General features: G+C 51.4%; 2 protein-coding genes across 2 annotated transcripts; one reads left to right on the plus strand and one right to left on the minus strand.

Moving 5' to 3' along the window:
- The first annotated feature begins 6682 nt into the window (after window positions 1-6682).
- LOC123444756 (ubiquitin-like domain-containing CTD phosphatase) lies at window positions 6683-11201 on the plus strand. The gene is made up of 6 exons (XM_045121590.1): window positions 6683-7250; window positions 9410-9554; window positions 10139-10253; window positions 10330-10393; window positions 10529-10694; window positions 10785-11201. The coding sequence occupies exons 1-6, from the start codon at window positions 6925-6927 to the stop codon at window positions 11028-11030; spliced, it is 1062 nt and encodes a 353-aa protein (XP_044977525.1). The 5' UTR covers window positions 6683-6924; the 3' UTR covers window positions 11031-11201.
- Window positions 11202-14843: 3642 nt separating this feature from the next.
- On the minus strand, window positions 14844-17764 carry LOC123444758. Its single transcript, XM_045121591.1, has 3 exons — window positions 17280-17764; window positions 15828-15955; window positions 14844-15066 (listed from the first exon to the last, which is right to left on the minus strand). Exons 1-3 carry the CDS (start codon window positions 17670-17672, stop codon window positions 14916-14918), a joined length of 672 nt encoding a protein of 223 aa, XP_044977526.1. The 5' UTR covers window positions 17673-17764; the 3' UTR covers window positions 14844-14915.
- Window positions 17765-20426: the final 2662 nt, after the last annotated feature.

Here is a 20426-nt window from a genome sequence, read left to right on the forward strand (position 1 = left end):
ACCCGCTGCGAGCCAGCGGGCAAGCCGGCTCATGGTCGTCGGCTCCACGCCCTCCGGCCACAAGGCCGCCACCATCGACGAACCTGCAACCTGGAGCCGAGTCACCGACTCGCCCAGGACGTGCAGGCGAGCCCGAAGGCCCACCCCGATCTCCTCTATGCTCCAGCCGGAGGTAGTATCTACCTCCTGCCCGGTTGCGCGGCGCTCCTCGCGACACACCTCAACGGCGGTGTCGGCTGTGACCTGGGTCTCGGGGAAGAGATCTGGGGTAACGACAACCAGGACGTAAGAACACATCAAGAGGAGGAGACGGCAAAAAGACCAAACACAAAACAAGGAAAAGAGACCCACGCTGGAAGGCGTCGTCGGTCTCATGAGAGACCTCGAGGACCTCACGCTCCCGCACCTCACTCGCATGAGTGAGGCGGGCGATTTCCTCCTGGAAGGTCACGGCGGACTCCAGCGCCTTGGCCAGCTGTGCTTGCTTCTGGGTAAGGGCTTCATCCTTCGCCCTCAAGGTGGCGTCCTTGAGGTTCACCTCCTCAAGATGAAGCGACGTGAGGCGGTCCACGTCGGTAGAGTAGGAGGCCTCCTTCTCCTATAGCGTGGCCTGCAGCCGCTCCAACTCGACCCGGCCGGCCGCCTCGATCTCCTTCTTCTCCGACTGAAGAAGGTCCAGCTGCTCTTGGAGCCGGCAGCCGGCGTCGCGCGGGGCATCACGCTCCGCGACAACCTCGCCCAGCCGGGCTTCAAGCTCAGCGATCCGGCTATCAGCCCCCAGGTGCTGGTCCCGAAGCTCGTTGTACGCCTGTACCTGAGCATCGTAAAGCGCCTGCCAAGGGGGAGAGAAAGGGAACAAGATTAAGATTCGACCTGGTAAAAAGCCTAACCAGCCCGATTCTCGGGGGCTACACCCAGTGGGTGCGCTTGCGCGCCCCCACTGAAGAAAATTGTGCAGGGAATAAGGCCTCCAAGAGATTCAGACCGATTGGCAATCAACCCACCCGATTCTCGGGGGCTACACCCAGTGGGTGCGCTGTCGCGCCCCCACTAACGTCAAGAGAAGAGAAAAAATGCAACGAAAAACCAAAAAAGGCAAGGCCTACCTGGGTGCGGGCTTACAGGCGCTCCATGTCGCCGCATACCACGCGGGTCGCCTGCTCCACCTTCGACCGGCCGCTGGTAAACAGGGTCACCAGCTCCGGCACGCCGGAAAGAACGGTGCCGGCGGGCATTCGCAGGCGGGCCAAGTTCGCCGCCCGCCATGACTTCATGGGCCGGCTCCCAGCCCGGCCCCCTGCCCTTGGCGCAACAGGGCCCTGCTGGGGGACGACGATGGCGCCGGCTCCTAATGCCGGCTCGACGGCCGGCTCGGGCGCCGTCCCAGCCGGTGCTACTTCCTCCGCAGGAGGCGGATGAGCCGCGTCCAGCGCATCCATGGTCGCCCCTCGGGCATCAGGGGCTGCGTCCGACGCGGTCAGATCCAGCACCGGCGCGTCAGGAGCTGCTTCGGCCATGGGAGAAACCGGGATCGTCTCGAGGTCCACCTGCTCCGGGGGTGCCGGCTCAGGTGGATGGGCCCCTTCGGTTCTCGGGGCCGGCCTGGAGGCGGCCTCGCTAGCTGGCTCCTCCACACGGGCATGTGCGGAGGGGTCCTGTCTAGCCTTCGCATGCTTCTCCGTCGGCCTCTCGACCCGGCTGGGGCGAGGCTGACCCACGGCGGTCTTCCCTGCAGCCGTGTCCCACCGACGCTTGGATTCTACCTCGAGCTTCCTTTCGGCAGCATCAGCTACCGCCCAGCCGGCCCGCTCGGCGGCGGAGGCGGTGTCTTCATCCGCATCCTCCGCCTCCGTGTCAAGACAAGCTTCTCAGAAACAAAGTTCATCTCAAGATGTAGAAGGGAGAAGAGGAGGAAACCATACCCTGTAACTACCGGGACCTGCCTCCGGCCACCGCCACGACACCTCTTGGCGCCGTCTGCTCGCTGCCCGGCTGGGGGACCCGGCGCCGGTCGCTTAGAGGCCGGACGGGAAGCTGTGGCACCCTTGCCCTTCTTCCCGGCTGCCTCGTCTGCAGCGGTCGCTCCGCCACCTTGGCGCCGGCCGCGCGTCAGTAGTGGGTCGGTGACCTCCTCCACCTCGTCGGAGTCTTCCTCGAAGGCTGCATCAGAACAGAATGAGGCTTCCTCATCATCGTCCGTCCAGTCTGCTACGGCGTGCCGCGGGTACTCACCAGACGGCTCGGTCCCTTCTGACTCCAGGGGATCTTCCGAGCCGGCAGAGGAGTCTGAGCGGGGCTCCATCGCATTCACGTTAGGAGCAGGCTCACGGAGGGACCTCTGCAGGGTCTTGAACATCTATAAGAAAGGAATTCAACCAGGCTCAGCAAACGCCACCGGCTTCAAGACAGAACAACAGAAAAGAAGGGAGTAAGGCTACCATCGGAGGCGGATGAGACCGGTTGAACGGGGACATCCCCCATGTCCATTCCCCGCCCTCATCCATGCGGGCGGTGGAGATCAGGTTCACCCTTCGCGCTACAGCACCCGGGGTGAACCTCTTGGTGGACAGCCGACATGGATCAAGCCGGCCGCTCATCTGGCAGACCAGATGCGGCCCCCTCTGCAGAGGCAGAATCCGGCGGACCACCATGGTGGCGACAAGGTCACGGCCGAGGAGGCAGCTCTTCCCCAAGATATCGAGGTGGGCGCGGATAAGCGCCACCTCAGGATGCGGCTTGGGAGTCTTCGCGTCCCAGTTCTGCCGCGTCGGAGGAGCGATGGCGAACGGGGGCATGTTGAGGGCGTCATGGGCCGGGTCGGTGCTCCTCACGTAGAAGAACCCCTTCTGCCAATGCTTGATGGAGTCTTGCAAAGGCATCTGGGGGAAGCCGGACTTCGGGCGGTGATGCACCAACGCGGCCCCGCACGGCGTCATGGGGCGCACCCCCTTGAGCTTCTCCACCTCGGATTTCCCCATGGTGATAGATTGCTGCTTAAAGAAGAACAGGCTGCGCCACAAATCGACGCGAGGCTCGATCCCCACGAAGCCCTCGCACAGGACCACGAAGGCGGCCAGCTGCAGTATGGCGTTCGGCGCCAGATGATGCGGCTGCAGGCCGAACAACTGGAGCCACTCGGCGAAAAAGGAGCTAGCCGGGAGCCCGAAACCCCGGTAAAAGTGCTCGACGAAGACCACAACCTCTCCCGCGACACGTGCGGGAGAGGTCTCGGAGCTAGGAAGGCTCACCGACACTTGGGAGGCCGGGGGCAGCAGTCGATGATGACGGAGCACATCGATGAGCCCCTCGTCGATGTAGCTGCCCAGCCAGGCCCCCTACAAGGACGCCTGCTGCGACGACGACTTCTTAGAAGAAGATCCACCGGCCATGGCTACGGGTGGCGAGAGCTCGAAGCGGTCGGCGAAGGTCTCGGCGGCGAAGAAGAAGGAGACGAAGGGCGCGAGCTCTTCTTTCTCGGGATGCAAGGAGGAAGAGAGCGCGGAGCAGGGCAAGAAGAGGGGGCGAATGGCCTCCTCGAAACCCTCGCGTCCCATTTAAACCCCCACGAAGCGTCGTGGGGAGGGGATCCGGTGTGCGTCGGGCCCCATTAATTCCTGTATTACGGGCGGTAACGCCCCCCTAAGCCCAACCGTCGCGGAGTAAATCCACAGAGGATCTCCCGCGCGGAGGCCGAGGGGGCGTCGTGGCGGGACCCAGGGCCCAGGCCCGGTCCCGTCAGCAGTAATCGCCATCATTACGCCAGGCGGGGCCTGGCACGTGGCGTTCTTCGGGCCAGTTACGACTGGACCGAGGCGTCGCTTCGAAGCTACCCGGCTCCGAAGCCGGCGTCCTTCGCCGCAAACAACAGCCAAAATATCAAGACAAATCAACAAGCCGGTGAGGCTGCCCGCCAGCAGGTGGCAGACCTCGCCAGCTTTGGGGACTACTGTCGGGGGGATAACCCCGGGGTAGGCTCATCAAGCATGTTCCTTCATTTCCGGCCCAATGGACATGAAGGCGCGGAGATTCTCAAGGCCCAAGTCTTCTGACCGGCTAGGCATCACCTGTCGGCTGGAAGATGAGGCGGCCACCTTTCTGGCCGGCCAGGCAACCCCTGCCGGCTAGAATCCAGGCGGCCTCCCATTCAGACCCGGCCTGGTCCCGCCAGCCGGATTAAGGAGGAGGCGGCCACGCTCAAGCCGGCTGACCAAGCAGGCTAGCCGGCCGAGGATCACCAGTCACATCAGATCGTAGGTCAGGAAAGGACCTCACGATTAAAGGTAGAGACGCGTCAGCAAAGGTACTGAATCAGGGCGCCCGACAGGTACGAGCATCGGCGGTCACGCCGCTGACCTACCCCGGCTCTGATCCATCAACTAGCATGATGTCGGAACGTCACGCTCTCACTCCATTACTGCACTCGACGTGGGAAACAGTGGAGGCGGTCGTACTGCCTGCCCATGAAGAATCTCGTGGGGCGACGCTCGACGTACAACGCGTGCTCAGCGTCAACCTTATGCGGGAGCCCCATTGGCCAGCCGGCAGGTCCCACCAGCAATCGAGACCATGCAGCCGGCGGGCTCCTCATCGACAAGACAAGACCCTTGTGGGCCCCTGGCCAGCCGGCGAAGTAGCCAGCCGGGTCCTACACATGTACCCTTTATCCATATTGTAGGCGGGCGGGTTCGTCTATAACCCCCCCCCCCCGGTCGCCCCTCATGCAAGGGGGCCGATCACTTGCCAGTCATTCAACACTACACAATCACCAACCAACAGAGAGCGAGGTAGAGACGAGCCGGCCGCTCCCCTCTTCCTCCTCCCAACACAGCTCCAGTAGCAACATTGTACTATGTTCCCATACATCAAACACACCAGCAGGATTAGGGGTATTATCTCTACGGAGAGCCCTGAACCTGGGTACATCGTGTGTCCCATGCGTGTACCAACCTCGTTCCCAGCGCCCACCTTTGTCCCTTCGGTTCTCACCGACTTTAGCCTACCCATGGCATATGTTGTGAGTATTCACCGACAGGATGCAATGTATTCCATGTGTTGCGAGTCCGAGCGCCATCGTTGTGCGGCCGCCTCCAGGTAGCGTTGGAGCACAAGCTGGACGGTCATCTCCTCCTCGAGGTCGTGTGGGACAAGCTCGTGGTCGACTGATCTGGAGGTGAAGGACTCAGATTCGCTACCCGCCATGTCGGGGGTGAGCTTGGGTGGCGGATGGGAGTGGAGGGTAGCAGAGTGAAGTGGCTAGGGTTTGGTCCGACGAACGGATAGGGACAAATATATGTGGGGGTAGATGCGGGCCACTGTGGGCCAGGCGAGCATGCCCGGGCGCGTCCAGGATCCCCCATATCCGCCTCATATTTCATCTGGATATGAGGGGTGCCGGTCAGCCCGACGTTTGAGGCCGATTTGAGGGGTCCTTATGGGCCGCTTTTTCGTGACCGGACGGCCTGTTCGGGCGTTTGAGAAGGGTTTAAAGGTTCTGATTGTAGATGTTCTTATATTCTTTTGTATTAGGCCTATTTTTTCACTTATTAGGAGGGCCACTTGATGCCATGACTCTAAAATGACCACGACGTGACCATGTATTCACACGAGGAGATGAGTTTCCACTGACAGCTGTGAGGGAAGGACACGAGATGATGGATGGATGTGTGTGTGTGTTTGGTGGCGGTGGTGGTGGGAGGGTAGTTGATTGTGGCGACGAGCTGCGTTTCCATCACTGAGGTAGACCTATAACGTCTTACATTTGTTTACAGAAGGAATAGACTTGATTCGTTAATTTCTATTATTAAAGGGGGATCTGTCGTCGTAGTGATGGTTCGATCATTCCTGATAGCGGAAATATATGATCGTGATAGCAGAAAGGGGAGGGCCGATTTCTGGTGAGGGGACGGTTTGTTAGCCTGTTGGAAATGGATAGTGTGCAAATATATTACTTATTCTTGGAGACTGTATTTTCTTTCAGATATACTTTGGGACTAAAGAGTTAGGGCAGGGTTTGAAGACATCTAACAGAAGTCATCAAAACTAAAGAGAAAAACTGGGTATACGAAAATGATGGCATGACAACGAGGGGTGGGGGGTTGAAGAACCTCATAGTGGCTGAAGTAGAGGAGCGAATATGCTATGCGAAGGTGGCGAGTGTGTGGGCCATGTCATTTATTTGTGAACAAGCATTTTATCTATGAATATTCATTCTATTTCGTGGCAACGTACGGGCATTAAACTAATTTCATTAAGTAATGGATCTGAATAAGTCTTAGAGAGTGGTGCTTTGGCTCCCGGGAACATATAATAGTAATGCAAAAAAATATTAAATGTTTTTGGAAAATTCTGATTTTTTATAGATGATTGTATTAGTGTTGTAAACATGCATGATAATTTTTGAGCGATAAGAAGCAAGGATGTCTTGTCGGTAAAAAAACAAATTTGAGGTGACATTTTATGGTAACTTTTGATTTATTTTTTTACACAAACCAAAATGTTTAATTTTTTTGCCTCAAAAGTTTGCAGATAACATTTGAATGTGACTAAGTACATAAATAAATTTTGTCTTGTTTTTTTTATTTCAAACTTTTTCTTTTGGCCCCAAGAGCATATGCTCCTGGGAGCCGAAATGTATTTCCCATCTTTTATGTGAAAAGAAAAGGTCCAATGCACGATGTTAAAATTTGCCTTCACATCTCTCATTTGCCTTTTGACCGTGTTCAAATTTCATGGCGAAATACTACTACTACGTTGCAGCGATTACGGTATGGAGTATGGAAATTCCGCGTACGCGTTCAAAGTGCCGGTTACGCCTATGCAATCAAGCCACGCACATCTGTAACTCCATCCCCATCTCCTTCTTCTCCCCCAAAACTTCCGACTGTTCAAGGTTCAGACCCAAGCACCGCACGCACCACCAAGCCGATGTCGGAGGCGTCCTCTTCCTCGGCGGCGGCCCCGGCCCCGGCCCCGGCCCCTGCTCCGGCGCTGGATCCGGAGGCGATCTCCCTCATGGCGGAGGAGGCGCCGCCGGAGGAGATTACGCTGGTCGTGAAGTGGAGCGGGAAGGAGTACACGGTGCGGGCGATGGGGGACGACACGCTGTTGGAGCTGAAGCGGCGCATCTGCGAGTACACCGAGGTGCTCCCCAAACGCCAGAAGCTTCTCTACCCCAAGCTCATACTCAACGACGAGTCCGTCCTCCTCTCCTCCCTTCCCTTCAAGCCCAACGGCAAGCTGACCATGATCGGGTAAGCGCGATCCTCCCTGCCCACCCCGTGACCCATCACTCCATAGTTGTTTGGTTCGGATGCGTGCCTGCGAAAACAGTCTATCCGCGTGGACATGGATGGTTATTTTGTATCGCCCCGCAGAATCGCTAGGTTTCGGTTGGTGAATCCATGGGAGATTAGCGCTTGGTGGGGATCGAGCGCTGATGCCACAGTTTCGCGATGTGAGCGGCCGGATTTGGAATGCTCTGTGAACCAATCGCTAAACCCTAGCTTGTTTGATCTCTTCTGTTTGCGTTGTGTGTTGGTGATTTGAACTTGTTGCTTTCTTTCATATATGTTTGGAACTGTGGAATTGGCGTATTTTATGGTGGATTTGGGCATTCGGTATTTCGTTGTGGCCATATAAGGAAAACAGGAAGTACTTGTCTGTTTGACAGTTCAGACGAATATAGATGGGGAATAATGTGGGTGGTGACAGCAGAAGCGCTGCATCAACTGGCTCTGATAGATATTAGAGTGTGCGATTTTCAGCTGAGAAGGATAAGATTACCTGCTCAAACATTATTTGTTATGGGTTGTAGTTTGAATAATACTTGTGTGTGCTGCGATGGTGTCTCATTTGGAGTTGGAGTTTGTTAAGGGCACCACCACCAGTGAAATATCTGGAGTTGGTAAATTGTTGGCCTGTTGAATAACTGTCACTGGTGGTTGCATCATGAACTTTCTTCAGCCATTCTTTCACTTTAGGATCAGAACAGTTAGTTGTTCTTCAATGGTTACCATTTTTTATTTGTTTTTGACTTATGATACCATTTGGTGGTTGTTGTCTTTTACTTATGAAGACCGATAATGTGGCCTTCAGTCTACATAGTATGGAGATGGTAACTGAATTTAAAATGAAGTGAGAGCAAATCTAGTCTGTTTGGATGGCGTTTTTCTGGGGCCATCGTTTGCCCTTGTCTGTAAGCATTTTTTTTTCTGTACCCGTTTCAGTATAGTAACTTCAAATGATAAAGTTCAGTTTTGTTAGCTACTTCATATTCTGTTTTATGGTGTTAGCTACCATCATATTTTTACCCATATTTGCCAATTATTTTGATCATGGGTCATTCTTTGGTGAATCATATTAAGCTGTATAAATCACCAATTAAAATTTTGTAAAGATATGCTAGTGGAATACTATACAGAAGTGAGTAATTGATTCTATTTACATAGATAGATCATGAGGTCATGACTATTTTAATTTACAATGAGATGATGCATTTTGGGTGTGGAGTGTGGATTATTGCTGTAGCCTGTAGGGTAACATTCTTATGCCCGAATAGAAAGAAAGAGCCATTGGCGCCGTGGAGTGTGCATTACTGCTGTCAGTGCCGAAGCTACTCCTAGACTGTGATGTCAAGTGACATCACAGAAAAAAAATAACAAGCAAAACCTAGCTATATATTACTCCCTCCATTCCAAATTAAGAGTTGTTGTTGAACTAAAACCACGACACTTATTTTGGAATGGGGGGGAGTACTGTATATGTGTACACAAATACATTATACATGTACTTATTTGAGCTTTTGACATCACTAGGTTCAACTGCTATGCTAGCACTGCCACTCACTGATGTAGCCTGCAGGATAACATTCTTATGCCCAGATAAAAAGAGCCAATGTTATTTGTTTAGGGAAGGGTACTTGACTTGATATTTTTGTAAAACATTTTCCTCCCCTAATATTTGCTCTACCCCCCACCAGTTCCAGTTGTAGGATGATTAGTGGATGGTGAGGAAAGTATATTTTAAGTGCATAAATTGCATAAGCATGTACCATAGCAATCACCTATTTGATAATTAATACTTGCATGCTTGTGGCCTTTTAGCAAGGTATTTCGTTGTGGCCTTGTGGGTACTGGATCAATTTTTTGAGCCAGAAAAGAGGTATTGTTGTGAACTCCCTTGTGTGTGAAAGTGAATCCGATCTTAATGTTAATTTATCCCTTGAGCTTTACTCAACATCAGTATTATTATTATTTAAAAATATTAAGGGCTTGAATTCAAATCACTCTTTTCGTGCATTCTACCTTACACAACATGCTCCGTTTCATGTAGTTCCCTTCCGTATGGAAGGTGCACACTGTTCCCTCACAGTAATTATAGATCTGTTATGTTGTCGTGTACCGAATTTCAGTACCGTTGAAGACGAAATATTTGTGGACCGACCAGATGATCCAGAGGTACTCGATGATTATGAATTTTTCAAAGATGAAGTTACTGCCATCAAGGACAATGTTCTCTACAAGCAAAAAGTGAAACGACGTGCAAGCCAGTATAAGGTATATTTCCTTGGCATTTTTATTTCTTGCTATATGTTTCTTCCATATGCGTGCTTGTGTAGTTGTGCACTCGTACCTATTTGTGTTAATTCTGATGCGCTTCTTGGTGCCTGCTCTCCTTCAATCTGTGTGAAATTGGTCCAACTTTCTGCATGGTCCAGCTTTGTGTGATTTAAACATTTCGACATTAGAAATTACTATTTGATTTACCATGTACTCAAAGCTTTGTGAGTCTTCTTGAGTAACAGTACAATGATGGTGACCTTCTTGTGTCTCTATACTTGAACCTAGATTCACGAAGTTCTTTGAGCAATGATCTTTTGCCATAACTCCGATGTGTATCGCCTTTATTGTGACCTACTGTTTGGACAACAACAGAAGCAACCAATTTAGGAGTACATACTGTTGGTTATGATTACTAACGGAAGTTGTTGGGCCCTGCCTTAGTGCCTTGTTAAACTTGCTCTAAGATGAATTTGAGGTGTGATGACAAAGCGCTTGTGTCCTGTATTTGCCTTGGTTCCCCTTGTATAAAGTGATCCTCCAGGTCTGATTAACACATCTATTTGTGCCTATGCATGTAGATCAAGCTGTTGAATCCATGCCGCGACGGAAAAAGATTGCTTGTGTTAGACATTGACTATACTCTGTTTGACCATAGGTCTCCAGCTGAGAATCCTTTGGAACTCATGCGTCCATGTAAGGACCATTCTCATCCACAAAGTTGCATTTTCAGTCAGCAGCCATGAAGTTTCATGCCATAATTCCTTTGCAGTTCTCCACGAATTTCTCGCTGCTGCATATGCAGAGTATGATATCATGATATGGTCAGCAACAAAGTAAGCCTTTTGCTTCCCTTAATTATCTGTCGACCAATCATGATTGCACTGTGGAATTGGTATAAATGATTACTGTTAATCCTTGAATGCAATGTGGAATTGGTATAAATGATTACTGTTAATCCTTGAATGCAGTATGAAATGGGTGCAGTTGAAGATGGAGCAACTTGGAGTTCTTAGCAACCCCAACTACAAGATCACCGCCCTTCTGGATCACATGGCGATGATAACCGTGCATGCTCCTGACAAGAAGGTTTTCGACTGCAAGCCTCTTGGTGTCATTTGGACTAAGTTCCCTGAGGTTGGTGTTCTGTGCTCAAGCGTATCACTAATGAATGTGATATTCTAAGCTCAATTACCTGACAATTGCTCCCGGTTCCTCCGTATGCAGCACTACAACGAAAAGAACACGATCATGTTCGATGACCTCAGAAGGAATTTCGTCATGAATCCGCAGAACGGCCTGGTGATCAGACCGTTCAAGAATGCCAGTAAGAACAGAGGCCGTGATCAAGAGCTGCGGAAGCTTACGCAGTACCTGCTCTCCATCGCAGAGCTAGAAGATTTTAGCAAGCTGGAGCACGATGGTTGGGAGTCCTTCATGGACGAAACTGGCAAGAGACGCAGGCGCAGGTAGTTCTCTTCAGTATAGTGATCTTGGCAGGCAGAATCTTAGACTCCCTACTTTTTGTTAAGTGCTATCGACTGCACGCACTAGCGCACTGGAATGACCAGGAAAACCCTAATCTCTACTCAAAACAAACTGCAAAAACACCCCGTGCTTAATCTGCGTTCGACTTTTTGGCAAGTTACGCTTGTTTCTTGTGATTTTAGATCAAGTGACGCTTGTTTCTGAGCCCTTCAGCGTGTGATTTCCCAGTTGAAATCATTAGCTTTTCACTGTGATTCCGGTCCTTCTGTATTTGCCATCACTGTATCTGGCCTGCAGCCTGCATGGGCGCGAACTGTTCTGCAACAGTTGGTAGGGAGTATCAGGGCATGTGGGCGAACGGGCGCTAAAATCTGTTTGGGGACGTTCGGGTTCCCAGCCGACCCCCCAAGGTCGCCCTCCAGATGCCGCTTTTCAAATTGAAATCAAACCAAATTTAAAGTAATTTAGGCGATTTTGGACAAAATTCAGTCGATTTCATTAAAATTTGTACAAACTTAAAAAAAACATGAAAACATAAAAAAACTGCGCTGTCACCGCCGTCCTGCCGCCGATAGTCTAGTTCATGCCGAGGAGCTGGTAGAAGGCGGTGTAGTCACCGCTACCGTCCTTGCTGCAGCCTTCTCCTGGATCGCCGTTACGAATGGGAGCAGTCTGCACCGACGTCTCCTCGTCGCCCTTTTCATGACAGCGACGCGCTTTGGCGCTCTATTTCCTTCCGAACGTAGTCGTCGCGCGATCACTTGAGGCCGGTGTTTAGTTCAGCGTCCATCTCGACGTGCTCCTGCTTGACGGCCATCAGTGACGTTGTTGGCTCCTCCTCCTTCTTCGGCCCCTTCTCCTTCTTCGGCATGATCACTCGAAGATGGGCGTGGGGAGGCGAATCGAAGGTTGGTGGCGGCCCTCGTTTATGACGAGGTTGCCGCCACGGCTGCGGTGGCGCTCCGACGTCTCCTGGGGCTCGACCTTTATGGTGGCGAGCGATGTCGTCGTGTCGGAGGAGCGGGAGGGGGACGATGAGGAGCTCCGACACGAGAGGGACGGTACTCCAGCGGCATCTCGTTGTCGTCCTTGATGTGCTCGAGGACGCCCCACCACAATTGGCGACCGTCAGAGTTTTGGCGTCGGGAACCCGTTGGTGGAGACGAGTTGGGCGACATGGCGACGCTGAAAGTATGCCGTCCATAGAGGGAGGTTGTCGGCGGCGTACCTTTCTTCGTGTCGCGTGTGCTTCGGCAAAAGGGCATGGATGCGTGCGATCTCGCAACGACGTTCCGTGACGGATGGTAGAGGGGGCACGGGAACTCCTCCGGCGCTCGGCACGCGCATATCTGGCGGCGTCGGGTAGTTGCCCTCGTGAAGGACTTGTCCCCCTCCCCCCCCCCCCTCGTGCAGCGACCGGCGTCGCTCCGTCGCCGGGGAATCGCTCCGCCATGGTTTCGGGGAGGAAGCCGGTGGTGGAGACGAGGGAGATGAGAGAGAAGAGGATGATGGGACGAGTGTGCGGCGAGCGGCGGCGACGCACGACTTTTATAGTGGGGAAGGGACAGAAGCGGTGTATACGCATGACGGGAAAGGGTGGGACGCACGGCGGCATGTCGTCACTGTGCCGTCAGACCTTAAAATCCGGCGCATTGAACCGGCGTGAGAGCCAAGGCGATGAGGAGGACGAACATTCTCGACGACGTCCAGTCTCGTTGACTTGACGGATCCACGGTGAGGGATTTGTCGCGCTTTGTTTTTGTGCCAAATTTCTTTCTCTCGACGCCCCCGACGCCCTGCGATCGATTTGGGTCCAGCGACGCTTATTTCAGTCTAAATTGACGCTAAAAAAACGAGAGGGTGTTGATGGGGGCGCGCCTCGAGATGCTCTCATGAGCATGGCCTGGACCGGACCTCCCATGGGGTAGTTTGACTGGCCGAGTTATTGCTACTGCCAGCATGGTGGTGATGACTGCGGAGGCTATGTAGCATCTGGCTGACTGACTGTCTCTCCCAGCCAACGTATCATTTCGAGTAACATAATGCTGCTGCAGTGTTACCAGTCTACGGCGTCTGTATGTAGGAAGCAGGCCAACTTATTATGGTCCCTGCCTAAATAGCTGTCGCGTGTTCGTTTCCTTGTCCCGCCCATTGCGCAGGATCTTGATCAAGTTAGCCGCGTCGTGAATCTTACCTCACCAGTACGTTTATTTCTTACTTCCTTCGTCCCATAATATAAAAGCATTTTTATCTAAATATAAGTCTTTTTAAAGATTTCATTGGAAGACTATGTAAGGAGCAAAATTTGTAAATCTACTTTAAAGTATGTCTATATACATCTGTATGTAGTTCCCTAGTAAAACATCTAAAAAGACTTATATTTAAGAACGGATGGAGTACATTATTATAAAAAACGCTTTCAGCAAAATTAAACAAATGTCCTTCAAGGATGGATTCAACGCCTTGCTTGCAGCTACCTAGATTTCGGTTAGGTTTCATCGCCATCCGCGCCTTCGCGTAGCAATCGGGTTATTGCCCGGTTGCTCCCCAGCCGACGACCATCATGCCACGGCTGTGCTGGGATTCAGTGAAGACTATGATGGCCGGGGCCATGCCTAGCCAAGACTACTGCACCTCCTGTTCGTACACTTGCGGCCAATTACAGCAGGCCCCGGCCGAGGTCACTTGTTCCTTGGATGCCAGTGCCACCCCGATGCCCAAACTCTCTGCTTTCGGATTTCCAATTTTCACTTGACACTGCAGTGACTTTGTTGGGTGCAAACCATGCAGCAAAGAAAACCTCAAACATAAGTATTTGAGCAAGCAAGACACACACCACAATACTTGGGAGAACTTTTTCTTTTGCCTTTTGGGCTAACAAATTTCAGAATCAACCTTATTTTTTTTTTAAACTGATCTCTTTTGATGATGTCAACATCCCTTACGTGTGGGTTGCACGAAAAACGTCAAGGCCCCTGGCGTCTAGCCCGTAGCCCGCACGACCAGCTGAAACATCAAGGCACCCTAACGTGCCCTAGTAAGTGACCAAATGTCAAGGACTATTCGTCTGGTCCCAACAGATCACATAACTAGGCTATTCGTCTGGTCCCAGCAGATCACATAACTAGTTTTTTCATAGTATGTGTCACGTCATCCAGACATCTTAACGTTTCTTACCAAATGCTAGGTCATTGGCGTTTGGTATCAAACGCCAGGTTCCTTGACGTAGGACCAGGCCCTTTGTCACGTCACGGGTCAGCCGGTCGTACAAATTGTATCAGAGGCAAAAACTTGGCGTCTTTCATGCAAATCAGACGTTAGATATGTTGGATTCATAAAAAAATCGGATTCATTTTTTAAGTGCTGCAATTTTGGATTTTAACGTCATCAAAAGAGGTCAAAACATTTTTTTGCTCCAATACTAGTATGTCTTTTGTGCATCACAACACGACGGTACTACATCAGGTACATATTACAATCTTGCAGGAGAAGGAGAAAGTCTAGCAGCAGAAAAGATAAAAAAAAAGGGGGGGCACAAATTACACGCACTGAAAAGACGGCAAGGCTATAGGAGGGTCAAATCCTAGGACTCTGTGTGGGGCTTTACATATTACAACACGATGGGGGCAGCAGGAGCAGCACGATCCACCGCAGCGACACACGAACGACATGGCCGCATGCTGCACGCACGCACGCACGCACGGACATCTTTTTTTATTTTTTATACTCGATGGACGGGTTAAAAAACTCATAGAATGACAGATACGTTGGTGTAAAATACTCAGATCACGCAGGAGCTAGACAGACAAACTCAGCAGCGAGCTTTTATAGAAACACGGTCGTGGACATGGCGGACGGGACGACGGACGGTCAAGCGAGGAGCCAGAAGTTCTTCTGCCACCGGGTGCTGACGAGGTATCCGCCGACGCCCTTGCTCTGCTTCCTCACCGCCAGCGTCAGGCACTCGGCCTGGTTGATGCACTGCTCGACCACCTCCTCCTCCCCTCTGCTCGGCGCCAAGCTGCAACCACACCACACACACACACACACGTTTCCGTTTCTTCGTTCAGACAAGGTCTTAGTAGTTGCTAGCGATGACAAGATGAAAAGTTAACCACCTGACTCGGTTTCCACATGACACTTTCTACATTGTTGGCAACAATTATAGGAGGATCGCTTTACTTAGTTGAGAGATGTGGTGGCTGAAGGGGGACAGGGAAAAGCATCTGGGATTTATGGACGGCACATGGATCTGCAGCAGTCCGGCGGTGTTTTCCGGAAAGACACACGCATGGACCCTGCCGTCGAACGGGTGTGAGCCCGATCGAGCCTGCCCAGGAGCCGTCGGTTGTGAGCCGTGACTGGGCCGGGCCCGCTCGTCCATCAATTATCATAAAAGGCTTCAAATCTGCTTGCCGGTAAGATGAATCTGCTGGTGGTGGTTTACTGCGTTCTTGTCATGAAAGGATAGGCTCGAGGGAACTGATCTCATACACTACCAGTACAGTACAGATGTAAATACAATGCAGACGTAGCAGTGCAGCTGAAGTTTTTTGTTGGGATTCGGGATCCAGATATGAATGCATGGCTCTCAACTACCACCTTTTAAAAAAACTACACCGTACAGGCTGACAACCATGATAGATTCTCCCGGCCGGTAGGTTTCCATCTACTCATAGCTGTTGACCTCAGCCTCACATTTTTAACACGCAACAGTGATAAGCTAGATACTGATAGATGCAGTAATGCATGTTGTGGTGAGAATGATCAATGTATGCTTACCAGCTTAGCCAGCAGAAGGTAGAGGGCTTGGTTTGGCTGAGCACCAGCACGGAGGCCTCCAGCTTCTTCACCTGGCTGAGGATGGTGCCCAGCTTGGGGCCTTGGATCACCAGCGCCTCCACCTCCACCTACCCATATACACAGCACAACACCCACCTCCATGGCATCAGGACAAACCAACACTTCATGCAACGTACGGCTACACTGAAGTACTGGTACTCGTGTGGTACTGCGCTACATTGAGGCTCTGACTTTTGATTCAAGCAACCAAACCAAAGCAAATCACGGCCGGCTGGCTTGGGTTTCGTGCGTAGTAATGCCCTGGTTTACGGCCGGTTTGGGTGGGATTTTGCTTGTGGTAGTTGGTGGGAGACCCCGCCGGCTTGTTTGCTTGCTAATCCTGACCTTTGGGCCTGCCGAGATCCATCCCGCGGCCATGAAAAGTGGGCGGTGATTCCCTTTTTATGTCTATGTTTCTGATCTGATCTGATCTGTATAAAATACAGGGACCAACCAGATGGATAGACTCGCCATTTTTATTTTTAACCAAGTACTGAAGGTGTCTCTGCCTCATCATTTTTTTAACCAGGAAACCGAAACTTTACGCTATTGACTCTTGGCGGCAACACTATGCTTGCACATTTTCCCTAGGCCTACTTTGCATGAGCTACTAGTGAACATGCTTGCAATTTTTGATAATGGAACATGCTTGCATGACTACATGTATCGACACATTTTCTCTAGGTATATTTTCTATAAAAGTACAAGTAAACATGCATGCATGTAGTACAGCGAAACTCCTTTTCGATATTATAAGAGCAAATACAATAGAGCTGAGCCAGGCTATAAAAAATAAACTAATATATTTTTATTTAGTTAGAAGAAAGAGAAGAGGAGAGATAAGGTAAGCGGACTCTTAGCTAAGAGTCAGCTCTAGCACGTGCTTCTAGGCATTTTGTGAGTATGATAGGTGGACCATATAATAAAAAAGTAGTACACTTTTTTAATGAACTATTGTACATGTTGGCTATAAAATGAGCTATAGATGACATGACAATGACTTATAGCCAGCAGCTGGCTATACTATTGTAATTGCTCTAAATAAATGAACTCCGAAGTACATGTTCTACTGGTGGTAAAACACAAAGTTTTGTGAACTACTAGAATGAATTTCTTGGGCATGCTTCCAGGCACATGCTTCCAAAGGGAGAGCCCCCCGAACCAAGCTAGACAGTAGATACTAGAGACAAGCTCCCTAAAATGGCGATTTTTTGAAGCAAAAAAGAAGAAGCACGATTAGCTAGCTCGAACTAGTGGTGCATGCATGTACTACTTTCGTTGGCTGCATGATGCAGAGCGTAGGCCGGGATACGTTCCTTTTCGGGGGGAAATGCAAGTGTTTTCGTCGCTGAAAAGAAGAACACTTGTAGAGAAGAATGGAAGGTATGATACCTCGGGCCTGCAGGCCTTGCAGTGCGTGCCGAGGGAGTTGGCGAGGGAGGGCGCCTCCTCGCCTCCGGCGCCGAAGTGCGGCAGGACGTGGAGCAGGGTGAGGAAGTCACCCCTGTTGGCGACGTGGGTGAGCGCCCACATCATGGCGTGCTTGGCGCCGGAGCTGTCGTCCACCACCACCATCACCCGCTTCCTCCCGGCCGACGCCGACGACGCCGACGCCTCACCCTTCCCGCCGCCGCCGTACCCTCTCCCGGCCCGCTTCTTGGACCACCGCCTCGAGCCCCTCCTCCGCCCGCCGCCGCCGCCGCCGCCGTACCCGTCCTGCGGGGCCTGCAGCCCGTTGCTGGAGCTCAGCTGCCTCAGGAAGTGCTCCCCGGAGCCGCTCGCCATCTTACGGCGCCAATGCCGGCGCGCTCGCCGTGCGCTGGCTGGTGCAGAGGACTGTGCAGGAGTGGAGCGCTGGTGTTAAGTGGAGAAGAGAGTGACACGGCCGGAGCGATATAATATAAGGGTGGATGGGCCGGGGAAAGGACAAGGCCGCTTAAAAGAGAGGAATCATGGAGCGGGTGGATTAGCCCGGTAGCGTGGTCACGAGCGCGCTCCACTTGCACTGCACACACACACACTGACACACAAAATAACTGAAGAAATAAATCTTGATTAGTTGAGCAGTACTAGAGTGCATAAACAAAAACTATAACGCAGTGCAAATATACAATACTTGCAAGGGAATCGCTGCACATTCTCATCCGTTTTGGCCTATCGTGTGTGCACCATCACACATGGGTACGGATGATTCCCATGGCCTCAGCCAGGGGCTGGCTGTGCGCGGGAGAGAATTTGTGAGGTTTCGTCGACATGGTTAGCTCCAAACATGGATGGATTGGTCAATACGGCATCAATCGTAATGCACGGAGCTCTTGGCGCCACCCCCATCATCCTACCTAGTATCATGTACGTAGCCAGCATCCGTTAATTCCAAATGGTTTCCATATGTTACAAGTAGATCTTGTTTCTTATACACGTGCTAACCCGCCTAGCTAGCTATCCGGTTAGCCCTAGCCCTTTGCCTTTGCGTGTGCAATCTCGGGCAGTGAAGCTAGGAATAAACATTGCTCCATCTCACTCTCACTCTCAGCCTCAGCGCGGCTCTAGTTAATACAGCACTCTAGCTATAGCTCAAATCCCGCGGATTTGCCGGGACCAACGAATCTGACAGTCTCACACGCTTCTGGCTGGGTGCACACAGAGACACCCGAGAGCGGTGTTGAACGGGTGCATGGGCGATGGAGCGTAGTACGTGTTGGGTTGGGACATTTGCATGGCCCATCTGCCCCGCATGCATGCGGCAGATTCCCGTTCTCTCGTCCGCTTCTGCAGTCCTACTTCCAGCTAACCCTACCCAATAGGCAAATGCAAACAACCCCTTGTGAGTCGTGACGGGAACGGCGTTGCCAAGTTTTTCACCGACGCATCATAGCTAGCCAAGCAGAGCTAGCTAGGGCCGGAGGGAGATGTGGTCGATGCTTCCATGACCTGCACGAGGAAAGTGCCCGCAGGGCGTGGGGTGGTGCTCGGCAGGCATCGCCAACGGCAAACGCGATGCAGTGCGGTGCATGCGCGCCACGGTGCAACGTGCTCATCTATTGCGAGCCCTACGCACTACTTTGCAGAGTTGCGTACGTGCTGCGTGATGCACTAAACATATACAGGTCACTGGGCTCTCACTGCTGCTGTGTGATGCGTGTTGGGTTAATTCTCTGACGACGATGCATGGGAACGGGGAACGGAGGTCACGTGCGTACGTGCATATTAGTAATTGATCTACTGCTTCATTTGTTAAATTTGCTACGTGACGCATCGCGAGCTCGGGACTGACCCGGCCGGACGGACAGACTGGGCGCGTATATATGGCAAAACAGTAGATCTGCTCTCAAACGTCTACTCACCAACGTACGCACGTACGCACGCATACGGCGTACGTTGATGCTCGTTTGATATCATCTGTGAAAAAAGCTTTTTCATGTGCGGAAAAGGTGAAGAAAAAAGTGTATACGTAGTACGTACTGCAGCACGCAGTGAAGCTTCAAATTAAGACTGGCCAGTGAGGGTGCAGGCCGTAAGCCCGTCGCCGCAGCAGCCATCATCATCAAACCTGATAGTAGTCCACACGCTGGCTGCCAGGAGTCAGGACACCATTTAAACAGCAAATTAAGTCACCAGGTACGGCCGCAGTGTGCTAACCACCGCCGTACAGTACCGCTGTCCGCGTTCCCCGGCGCAGGGCTTACGCAATCCATCCATCGTGGTTCGTGCTGGAAGCTGGATACACATAAGTTACTATACATTTTCCATTTTTTAAGATAATACTTGTATTACTCAACTATCCAGGACTACAAACGCTATTGGGTGAAATTTTGGTGAAGTCGAAGTCGTCACGCCATGAGCACGGATGGTGATATACGTTGACGCCGACCTCCTCGACGATGTGTCTTTGTGTTCCGTTGGCTCAGCCTTTTGACTTTTTGTATGTCTATGTGTGCTTTAAGCCTAGCTTAGTTAGGTATTGCGGATGGTGTGTTCTGTACAAGTTTTCGTCCGATTCTCTTTAAATAAATCGAGCAGTTTCAGCCATCTTCAGCTTTGTCTTCTGTAATGAAATCTTAACAGCTCTGTTGCTAATTTAAAAAAACAGTCACGGTTGACAATGTCGAGATGTTCATCGGGACCAGATCCAAGTCACACAACAGTTCGGCCTTGTGATCGTTCAAAATTTGCCAAGAAGTGACTAGCGTTATTTTTGCTCCGAGCAACATGAGTATCACCACTTTTATCTCCCTAAAAAGAAAAGCGTATTTGGATCTATCTGTATCACACGGAAGATCCCATTCAGCAGACATTGCTTTCCATAACCGTCGTGCATTGATGCATGAACACATGGTGTGAAAAGAGTCTGCGACACATTGCGTTTATCTCCATATATATTACGCTTCTGTTTATTCTTCCAAGTAGCCAAGGAATCAGTTGCTAACCTCCATGCAAAGTTCAAAACCTTTGGTGGAGCCGAAGTAGACCAGATGAATTTCCATCCTTCCCTAGCTCCGTCAGAGTGAGCACTGCGCACTGCGCCCATGCACGAAAATC

The sequence above is a fragment of the Hordeum vulgare genome, chromosome 3H (assembly GCF_904849725.1).
Source record: "Hordeum vulgare subsp. vulgare chromosome 3H, MorexV3_pseudomolecules_assembly, whole genome shotgun sequence".
Classification (NCBI taxonomy): Eukaryota; Viridiplantae; Streptophyta; class Magnoliopsida; order Poales; family Poaceae; genus Hordeum; species Hordeum vulgare.

Bases quoted from the DNA above. Each gene is read 5' to 3' on its own strand.
- LOC123444756 (XM_045121590.1), top strand. From the start codon at position 6,925: ATGTCGGAGGCGTCCTCTTCCTCGGCGGCGGCCCCGGCCCCGGCCCCG. The intron at 7,251-9,409 runs GTAAGCGCGATC...ACCGAATTTCAG, and splicing joins GGCAAGCTGACCATGATCGG to TACCGTTGAAGACGAAATAT. The intron at 10,254-10,329 runs GTAAGGACCATT...ATTCCTTTGCAG, and splicing joins TTTGGAACTCATGCGTCCAT to TTCTCCACGAATTTCTCGCT.
- LOC123444758 (XM_045121591.1), bottom strand. From the start codon at position 17,672: ATGGCGAGCGGCTCCGGGGAGCACTTCCTGAGGCAGCTGAGCTCCAGC. The intron at 15,956-17,279 runs GTATCATACCTT...GTATATGGGTAG, and splicing joins GCAAGGCCTGCAGGCCCGAG to GTGGAGGTGGAGGCGCTGGT. The intron at 15,067-15,827 runs GTAAGCATACAT...GTGTGGTTGCAG, and splicing joins ACCTTCTGCTGGCTAAGCTG to CTTGGCGCCGAGCAGAGGGG.